This window comes from Pygoscelis adeliae, unplaced genomic scaffold (genome assembly GCF_000699105.1).
Source record: "Pygoscelis adeliae isolate BGI_AS28 unplaced genomic scaffold, ASM69910v1 Scaffold105, whole genome shotgun sequence".
NCBI lineage: Eukaryota > Metazoa > Chordata > Aves > Sphenisciformes > Spheniscidae > Pygoscelis > Pygoscelis adeliae.
Genome location: NW_008824807.1, coordinates 488,025 through 498,741, shown reverse-complemented (window position 1 = coordinate 498,741; position 10,717 = coordinate 488,025). Strand labels below are relative to the sequence as shown.

The following is a 10,717-nucleotide window of genomic DNA, read 5'->3' as shown; positions in this document are numbered from 1 at the left end:
TCATTTGAGACCCATTGTGATCGATGGCAGCAATGTTGCAATGAGGTAAGCTCTGTTTCCTAAAAGGGATCTCTCTTCCTCTGAAGCTTTTGAATTTTAAAGCTGATGGCTTGAAGTATGTTTTTTCTTCAGGTGAGAGGTGCATTGATGTATGTGATGTATAATGTATGAACCAGTGCTTATTCCTGTTCTTTGGCTGAGGCACAGCTTCTAGGGACTTGCTGTCTCTATGCCCATAAATACGCACGCCAACTGCAATCACTGGCTCGCTCTGCATTTTGACCTTTCGTAAGCCACCATCTAGCTAACCACTACTGTTTATGGCAGTATGATTCAGCAGCTCGCTCTCCCTCTTAGTTCACCATTGATGTTTACGTGCCTTTTCAAATGGGTACCTGGGATTTATAAATCTATATGCTGAGATGTTTCCAGGAAAAACTGATGACCAGATAGACAGAACAGCTCAACTAACCTAAGAAGGTGAGGGAAAATAAAGACGGGTGGCTGTGGTTCCTAACAACATCACAGTTGTACTGTTTTGACTTGCAAGCAAACCCCAACAATGTTCCCGGCTTGTATATTTTGTTAGGTTTTGGTTTGGCTTCATTTTTATGGAAATATAAGGGAATTGATAGTTGACTTGTACTAAATAGTCTCATTTCCTCCTTAATTAATTCTGTTTCTGGGAAATGTCATAGCAACCCATCCTGGCCAATTACATTTCCTAAGCAATGCCCTGACACTGTGAAAGCACTCTTACTGATGGGGAGCCCGGCACGTCCACGTGGATGGGAAGTCCAAAGACAGCCGTGGGTTGGCCTCTGTTTACCTGAGCAATACGAACGGCCAGAGGCCCCGGCAGTCAGGTGTCCAGGACGCACTGGCTACCCACCCGTTTTCCCTGTTAACTTCCCTTCCCGCTCAGCATGGCCAAGCCCGTCCCTGCAGGTTTGGGACAGGGCGGAGGAGGGCTTCTTCCTTTGGTTAGCTTTGGTGTGTCTTTTGGTTTAGTGGGCATGGTGGTGTTGGGTTGATGGTTGGACTTGATGATCTTAGAGGTCTTTTCCAACCTTAATGGTTCTATGATTCTATTCTATGATTCTATGTGAGGTGAGATGAGACCACATCCCCTCTGGTTAGAGGGCAAAGGGGATAAGCACAACCAGAGCAGTTGGAGACTAAGAAAATTATGCCATCTTCTGTATGAAGGGAAAAATTCCATCCAAAAATGAGGGGTTCCTCGGTCAGGGCAGCTCACAAGGAGTGAGAAATACACAACAGAGCAAAATCCCTTAGCCTTGGCTGGGCCATGAGCTTGGTAGCCAGGTGTTAGGATCTCCTGCCCCCATTTGCATTTTCACCCTAGACCCTCCTTAGGGTGTCCTTCTTGTCTTTCTGCAAAAGAAATGAGCACCCATTCAGGCAGAGCAGCTGAGCTGAGCACCTACCTTTTCATTGTGTTAGGGGCAATACTACCCCTCACTGGCCATGTGCTTCATTCTCCTGGCACAACCTTGTCCTCGCCACTTTACCAGGGCTTTTTTAGGGCAGGCAGAGGTGGACAAGGCAGACAACAACGTTGTTTCCAAGATGGCAGAAGATGCACCCTTGCCACTGACCAGGAGGCCCAGAGTAGGTTGGTGGCTAATGAGATAGTGCATGTTTTGAGCTTGGAGTACTCTGGGAAAGCTCCGAGACCATCCCGCTGCGCCAGCCTGCGCACGGGAGCTTGCTAGACAGAGATTATTTAAAACAAATGTCATTACGGGTATGCACAGCAAATGGCTTGAGCTAGCATGTCATATTGCTTTCCTAGACCGCGTGCCCACCTAAATGGGTTTTCAAGAAGCCACACGTGCTTCTGGCATGTAAAATTTAAATCTTTTCATAGAATAATTTCCAAAATGTGAGTCCGAGAGATGTTTGCCTGCTAGATTATTGAAGGCTGGTGTTCTGCTGTGGGTTCCTCGTTTTTCACCTAAAAGGAATTAGAGGAACGTGACGTACTTTTGATTTTTAGAAAGGCAGGGGGTTTACAGGTCTTCTCAGCCATCCCCAACCTCTGTCTTGACAAAGTTAAAGACTACTTGGATGATGGAGAAGACTATTGAGCTTGTCAGTTCAGTTTGTACTGAACCAAAGCAGCCTGGAAGGAGCTGCTTTCCTCTCCTGGATGCCTTTCCAAAGCGGTGCTGAATGGCATTTACTTTGGCTAACGGGATGGGCTTGGTGAGTGCTTTTGGTATCTTTGCTTTAATTTTTCTGGTTTGCTGCTGTCAGACAGAGAAGGGCTGTTTGCAGAAGTCAGGGAAAAGGGATGTTAGGTTTCCTTGCTGGGAAAACTTAATCATCATCAACACCAACAACCATAAAAGTGCCAGAGAAGCAGCAGTTTAGGGATGAAGCTGTCAGAAAGCTGAAGCTTGGAAAGGCAGTTGCCTGTGTGGAGAAAAGCGTCTTGAGCATTTGTATTTCTGTCTTAGGATTGGTGTTTCTGGAGCATTTCAGAGATGGCGTTGAGGGCCCATTGCGGGCTGCAGGGTTTTGAAAAGGATGTATATGCCCCAGGGTAATAAAGCAAGTGAGTGAGTTGGTGGTCTCCAATCATCAGTTGGCCTATCCATAGAAATCGAATGCCTTCAGCCAGTCTCACTAGTCAAGTGTCTCAGTACACTTTGTGTTTCCATCAGATGTAATGAAAAACTTAGCCGTCTGCCAGCCTATCCGTGGGAAGCAGGCAGGATGGTTTAGCAAGGCTAGTGGAAAAAAATAAATGGACTTGTGTTAACATGAAAAGGGAACTGTCATAACCCTATTCACTGCACACCGAAGAAGCTGTCTAGTCTAGTGCTTGCACTTACACCCAGTTTTTAAGCTGTGATAGGTACAGAGGCCTCTTCCTAGGCCAGCGGAGTCCTGCATTAGGCTCTCTCCCCTCTGTGAGAGCTGTGGCTGATGTTGTGTCACGACCAGGTGGAGATGGGGCCATTCGCAGTTTTCAAAAGGAGTTGTTTTAACTCAACTTCTTCTCAAAGGGGTTGGAATTGTACAATTTAAAAAGGAACCACTGCATGCTAATTATGGATTAATTGCCAGAGTCACAGCGAGGCCAAATTGCTGCTTCAGTTTCTGAGAGATGGGCCCTGCTGATCTGTGACCCAAGTGCAATGTACCCTGGTGCTGGCAGAAGGGAGAGAGAGATGGGACTGAGATACGGCAGATCACTTACGGTCCACGGACTACGGGGGTGGGTGGGAAAGGTGACTGACAAGAGCCAATCTGTTGTCAGGCAACACAAATTCACCACGCAGGGAGAATGTAAAATTTTAAAGCCCCTGCTCCGTTGCACAGCAGACATTGGTGTTGGGTTGTGTTGGCACTGCAGCGCACCATGCGTGTATATGCTGTTTTAGATACACGTTCCCCAGGTTTGGCTGTAGCAATGCAGCAGCAACTGGATTAAGTGATAATGCTGAGAAGCAGTTCCAGGTGCCTCTTCTCGCTTGTTCTGCTTGGCCTTTTGGCCGAATCACTTGTGCTTGAGTGCTTTACCTTCTGCACTGGGGGTACATCTGGAATTACTTTCCTAAAGCTGACAAGGTTATATATATGAGTAGGCAGTGTTAAAGCAGGCTGTTGTTGAACTTTCCTTGAGTCGTGGCATTAAAGATGTACCTAGACTTCCTTTTAAAGGCAGTTATCTGAAAAAGTCACCTGCACTTCCAGTTCACCTGTCCAGGTGATGTTATACCTATCCTGGGTAGATCCTATCCTTTAAAACAAAACAAAACAGTTGCTCTAGAATGGAGATTAGATGTGTCGAGCGCTTCAGATCATTTATTATTGGTGTTTTGGGTTTTTTTTTTAAGACTTCCTATTGCCTGGGTAGCTATTAATAAACAACTGGGTTTCTTCCTCCAAACTGCACTATTTTTCATTTGTGGTCACCATTTCAGCACTGAAACTTTTATTAGGTGTAAGATGCAGCTTTGATTATGAGGCTGATGTAGGCAGAACCTAGACTTGAATTCCTGGGGGATGGTGGGGAGAGAGGCATTTAAGACTGTGGCATCGTCCTTGACGGGTCTGTCACTGCAGGTAGGTGTAGTAACCGAGAGAGCCAATTACAAGTATGTTTTGCAGAGGTGAAAGCCTGAGTGAGACTGTGGTGATATTATCCAGAAAGCTCAAAGTACAAGGATGAGGTTTCTGTAGATACTGTGAGGGCGTTTATCCATTTTAGGACTTTGTGTAGAGTTTATTTCTGTTTCCTTGTGCAGAGGTAGTTAACAAATTACCTTCCTTTACACGTGCACTGCACTGTAGTCAAATTTCAGATAAGAGAATGACAAGCAGTAAGAACTTTCAATAGTGGGGGGAGAAACTTAGGAAGGATATCACCCCTAATTATTTTTCTTGAGGTTGTTTTCTGTGTCTTGCTCTGAACATTGAAAATTCTCCAGAACCCGCCTTGCCTGCATCCTCTACAGCACCTGTCCTAGGGCTTTGCTACCTCTCTGTGCAATGAAGACAAAATCCACCAACTAGGGAAAATAAAGATGGGCCGGAGGTGCCTGTGGCCATCTCCACTGAGGTCTTGTCCCTTTTTTGGTGTCCTGGGTTAAGTTCTCCATATTCCCATCCTGCCTCTTACAGTTTTCCTTCCCCCACAGTTTGACTCCTGTTTCCAAGAGGCCAGCGTCGGAATGGTCTGCAATCACACTTGCAGCTGCTTCAGACATTAAAATCCCTAATGTCACTGTTACCACAGAAGAAAATTCCCACATTTTATTTCTCATAGGAGAGCCTCGTGGATTTCTGCTTGTGCTGGAAGAAACTCTCACTCCTCAAACCATTATCAGACAAGGCACATGAAGGGTCTGACACAGCCTAAGATCTTGCTGGTACTTTGGGACCCAAATCCATCCAGATACAGATGGAAGCAACGGGCTTAGGTAGCAGGCAGGTCATAGAAATGGGGAATAGGAGACCTCTGTTTTTAAGTATCCGAACTGCTTTAGATAACAAGTTTCTGGTTCCGCTGGAGGAGGTGTTTGGATCTGTCCAACCAGGACACCCTGCCAGGTTGTTTTCTTGGAAACTGGTGAATGACACAAAAGCTGTTTTGCCTTTTCATTACTGGCTCAGTCAAAGAGAACTCTAAGCTTCTTGAAAGCTTTGCCTCACCGTCCTCCTCCTTTTTTTTTATAGCCATGGAAACAAAGAGGTATTCTCCTGCTGGGGGATCCAGCTGGCAGTGGATTGGTTTCGAGAAAGGGGGCACAAGTACATCAAGGTTTTTGTCCCACTGTGGAGAAAGGAGCCCCCTCGGCAAGACAGTCCAATTGCAGGTAGGTCACCGTCCTGGACATAATTTGGCAACCGTTAGGTGCAGTTTGGAGGCAGGGGGTGTGAAGAGTCCAGTACGGTTTTGCCCTGTAAAGACAAGCACAGTGCAAGTTGTGTATCAGGTTTCCATGACTTAAATTAGTCATTAACTTCTTGCCGCACACTCCTGGCTAGCAGCTAAAACTCATACAAGGCTTTGTTACACTGCTTTGAGCCTTCTGCTTTAGAAGCACACGTGGCTGCCAGCTCAGTTAAAGAAAGAATGAGTTTGTCAGCTCGCAACGACTCTGCAGAGCTTTTAAGGCCAGCCAGGAGACGACGACATCGTTTCAGACATTATCCAAAGGCGGCAGTATCCGAAGCGTTCACTACTGCATGACTATTATCTGTTAGCCTATTACCCTGGTACAGGAGCTACACGGGTTCCTCTTCCAGGAGAAGGAAACGCACCATCTGAAGTCTGTGGAGGGTGGCGAGATCTAGTTTGTATGGAAATAGATCTGTCAGATTTGTGCCAGCAGCTTGGCATCTGCGGCTGCAGATGAGGCAGCTGGGGATCTGCCTTTCTGTGTGGCAGGAATGACAAAAAGCCAGAGTGTCCTCAACAGCAGCAAAAGAAGTTTGTTTGTTTGTTTGTTTGTTTGTTTATTTTATGAGGCACATTTTACCTCCCAGTAACACTCATACCAGGGCTGGTTATGAGCCTTCTAGCATCTAGTGGGGTAAAAAGGGAACTACAGGGATTCAGCAAATCTCTGATGTAGAATTCAAGCCACCCCTCTGTGGATAAGACTTAAATATTAAAAAAAATATCTCCAATTTTAAGATTAGATGTTTTTGTAAAAGACCTAATTTTCAAGTTGCCAAACAACCACCAGATATCAGTGCATCTGAAAATTACACTGTTTTAAGTTGGCTAAAGTGCTGGAACATCTTTAGATTCCTGTAGGTTTCTAGCACAGGATTGAGACCTGGTCATTATTAATTGATTAGTTTTTTGATTTTTATTTTTTTCCCCTTCCATTTCTGCCAACCACCCCACCAGATCAGCACATTCTTGAAGAGCTTGAAAGGCAATTGATCCTTGTGTACACCCCATCCCGGAAGGTGAAAGGCAAGAGGGTAGTTTGCTACGATGATCGCTATATAGTGAAAGTTGCTTATGAGAAAGACGGAGTCATTGTTTCCAATGACCATTATCGGGATCTCCAGAACGAAAACCCCGAGTGGAAATGGTTTATTGAGCAGCGACTACTCATGTACTCTTTTGTCAGTAACAGGTAAGAGACAGCTGTTGTTAAGCAATCTTTAATTTAAACTTTATGGGCCAAGTCAGCTCCAACATCAATGCACCTCCCACCAGTAGCAGATTATGCGAGCCTTTTTCTGAAGGGAATTTACCACAACTTCTCTTGTCTCATTTCTTTAGTTCCTGCTCCCTCAGCTTTGGTCTTAAACACCCCGTGTCACTCTTCAGTGGACTTCTCTATTTGAAAGGCAACATTAGTGACCATCTTTGCTTATTTCCAATCCAAACTGGGACGTTATCCAAGGCCTGGTATCTTTGCATTTCTATTTCATAGCAGGATAACAGAATTAAATCAGTGAGAGGAGGCTGGCTATCTGGCAGTATTTTTAATTCCCCTACAAGGCAGAACAGCCCTTTTTCCTATGCTTTTCTAATCACAACTTTCTAGAAGAGAGGTGAGAAGCTGATCTCTCTGCCCCCTTAGCCATCCCCTTTGGGGAAGGTTTTCATTAAGGCACTTGCGCTGTGCCTGCGAGGCTGAGCTGTATGCTCCGCAGTCTGTACGTACTAACCTTGTCTGAGTTTCCTACTAGCAGAGGTGTTCAGCAGTCAGTTTGGCTGGGGAAATGCACATGGAGACATCCAGTGTGCACGGAGGAGTGCAAGCGGAGAAGCCGCCTCATGCAGCGGCACTTTCCGTGGGTCAGGATGGAGACTTGACTCTCCCACCACCAAAATTGGATGGGAGTGCTTGGCACTGGGTTTCAGTTTCCCTGTAACGTTGTTCACAGAAATACAGTTGCTGAACATCAGCATACTGTATTTCTCGAAGCGCCAGTCCATTATCTCCAACTACCATCAGGCTTCTTCCCTAGTTACTTACGGGTTACAAATATTCATATGATAATTTCCTTCCTATTTTGTAGGGATTGCCAGACCTTTTCAGAACCCTTCCCTCAGAAACTCTAGCTGCTACTCTGAAGCTCATTTCAGTGGGACCTCCTTGCACAGCTTTGGGGACCTCTCAAAAACCACAGCCTGAAGTTGGAGGTTTCAGTCCCATTATGCAGATGAACAAATTCCTGGTGGTGCACGGGTGGGTGCAGATGAACAAATTCCCTTCCCCTCCCACCCGCGACTCCCTTCATCTGACAGAGTTGTTCCATGGGTGGGTGCGGTGCAGAGTCATTGGCAAACAAGTCCAAAGATGCTAATTAGTTTTCCTCCTGAAGCATCACATTCAGGTACTGGCATAGAAGAATAAACAGTTTTATCTGAGCATTTTTGCAGGCCTTGTAGCAGGCAGCCTTTACCAAATCCTTGAAAAAGGCTGGGCTTGTTTGCCACGCCACGTGCGTGATCAGCCGTAGCTCTGAATTAACCGCTGGCTTTTTAAACCTCATTCTCCTACAAGTATTTAGTAAGAGAAAAGTGAGTTTGCTGTAGAAGGGAGCTGCCGGAGTTTATCGCAGTGCTGGGGCCACAGAGGAGTTTGCTGCTTTTGCTGCTCCAGAGAAAAAGGAAGCGATGCTGTAATGGCTGGGGCTGCTGGCCAGCCAGAGCTACGCCAAGCTGCCATCTATTCCCAGCTGGTTTAAGTTATTAGGAAAAAACAACTACATGAAGCTGAAGTATTGGCTTGGCAGGCAGGAAGGCACCTGACTCCTGAAGGCCAGGCTACAGAAGGATCACAAGGATTTTCTGCCCGAAGCTTGTGCCACAAGTTGTGATGGCACTTCAGCTCCAAAAGCTCAAGGTAGTTTTGTTACCCCTGTGACTTTTTCCTTTTTCAGGTTTATGCCTCCTGATGATCCGTTAGGCCGGCATGGACCCACTCTTAATAACTTCCTCAGCAAAAAGCCAGTGCTTCCTGAACCAAAATGGCAGCCTTGCCCCTATGGTGGGTTTCTCTCTGTGTGAACTGTCACCCCTCTTCCTCCTGCCCCTTGCTTCCTAGCAGTGCTTTCCTTCGGCTAAGGGCAAGTGCCGTTGCCACGTGCTGTCCTACTTGGTGCTTTGTGTGGTAGAGTTTTTGGCCAGGGTGATGCTTTTTTTCCCCTCCTGCTTAAGTGGCTTCAGCCTCAGCAAAGGCAGCAGCTGTTTCTGGCTCCCCCATCCTTGCCTGCATGCAGCACCCAAACCGGGCACCATGGCTGTGCTGACCCCCCAGCGGCCTGCACACACCTTTCACGTTGCAGGGTGGACTTCCATTACAGCACTCGGGAAAGGCCATCCCAGCGCTCTCCCCCCAAAAAACAGCTTCCCAGTAATGTGGAGGTTTCTCAGAGCTAAATCTCTGTACCATTTTTTAAAGCAACCCTTTGTAACAGCAGGTCTCCCAGCCCACTGAATGCAGCAACCGGAACATAAATGAATTTCAGACACTTCTAAAATACCAGAAACTTCCTTTCCCTGCTGCTGCACCCTGCTATTTAGGTCAGCACTATTTAAATCTGGGGTCAAAAGTACTGAATTGGAAAACAGCACTTCCCCTCCTCGCTGTTTGTCCTCACCCCACCCGTGCAAATGCACAGTGCTGGGGAGAAGTGTTGAGTATGTTAATCGACATGGGTGCTAGCGACAACCTCCTGTTTGGTTTTTTTACTCTTTCAGGTAAAAAATGCACCTATGGCAATAAATGCAAATTTTACCACCCGGAGAGACCACATCAAGCTCAGCTCTCGGTTGCTGATGAGCTCAGGGCCAAAATAAAGGTCTCGTTAAGCCTGGGGAAAGAGGAGGAGCAGCGTAGCCACTTGCTGTACAGGACCAGAGGAGAGCCTGCACCGCCTGACGCCTGCACAGAAACACTGCGAGAAGGCAGTGGCTGCGCAGGGGCTTCCTGCTACCCAGCATGGTCCCGGGGGAGCTGTCGTGAGCAGCCGTCTGGTGCCTGGGCTGGCGGCCCCAGCGCTGACCCGGGGCTAGACCAGCGGTTGCTACAGCCGGAGCCCCTGCGAGACCAGCTGCTCCTGGAGAAGATGTCAGCGCTGTCCATCAGTGACAACATGTACAGTTACAATCGCTCCATACATACCTCTCAAGACAGAGAGGTGACGGACAGCCCTCATCACTGCAGTGACCTCAGGCGCAGCCCATACTTGCTTCATCACCCCCATAGCGTGGACCACACCTGCCTACCGGGATCTCCTTTCCAGCAAGCGGTGCTCCCGCCTGCACGGGGCAGGGTGCGCCCAGACCACAGCTGGCCTCAGGAGTGCTGCGGCATGCACGGGATGGGTCAGAGAAACTGCTGTATCCCTGATGGTGCCCAGCACAAACAGGTCCTGGAGACTCAGCACCATGTTTTGCCGCAGCCCACAGCTCTTCCCCCTGACCCGCTTCACTTGTACAGCGAGCATCAGCTGCAGCAGCAGCACTGTTTCCCCAGCCGGCCTCCACGGCAGCCCTTTCTGTTAGACTCCAGTAACAGGCTGGGCTTCTTCCAGAAAGCCCATGCTTATCCTGATGCTTGTTACGGTGACTACTGGCCCACCCCAGGTGCAAGGCCACCTTCTGCCCAGCAAGCAAATATACACAGGGAGCTGTGCTCCCTTTTCCCTTACGGCGAGGTGAACCACATCATGGCTTTGTACCCTGATATCAAGGATATTGCTAGCTTGACTTTACTGATTCAAAGACACAGAAACTTGTGAAGCCTCCAGACCAAACCTTTCCCAACAAGCACAAGTCCTGGGGCGCAAAGCTGAGGCTTACTGAAGTGTTATTAAAGGGCTTTACGGCAAGGGTTATAGCTGTTCCAGGAGCACAAGTCTAAGCATCAACCAGCTACATTGCGTGGGGCATCAGGTCAAGGCAAAGGCTGCTGCTCACTGCAGAGGGATCTCATTCACCTCCCATGGAAGTGAATGGGAGGGCTCGGGGTAACCGGGCTGTCAGCATTTGACCCTCACTGGTGACTGGTTTCAGGATGGCATAGAACTTCATTAATGCCTTGAAACACTAGACGTGTTTTTAAAGTCTTAACCTACCGTTCAACTACCATAAAAGATCCATGCTCCATGGGTCCTAGCAACAAGCTCTCTGTAGACCCCCTTTGACTACTTGTTCAGCTAGCATATCATAAAAGTAATTTGACTTATTCACCTGACCTGTGCT

The 10,717-nt window shown here is 47.5% G+C and overlaps 1 protein-coding gene across 1 annotated transcript in view; it reads left to right on the top strand.

Moving 5' to 3' along the window:
* ZC3H12D (zinc finger CCCH-type containing 12D) overlaps positions 1 to 10,254 on the top strand; it is a 10,581-nt gene extending 327 nt beyond the window's left edge. The window contains 5 exon segments of the mRNA XM_009324125.1: positions 1 to 45; positions 5,212 to 5,351; positions 6,395 to 6,629; positions 8,392 to 8,498; positions 9,212 to 10,254. The exon segment at positions 1 to 45 is cut by the window's left edge and continues 27 nt beyond it. Coding sequence (XP_009322400.1) covers positions 1 to 45; positions 5,212 to 5,351; positions 6,395 to 6,629; positions 8,392 to 8,498; positions 9,212 to 10,254 — 1,570 coding nt within the window.
* The last annotated feature ends 463 nt before the right edge of the window (positions 10,255 to 10,717 follow it).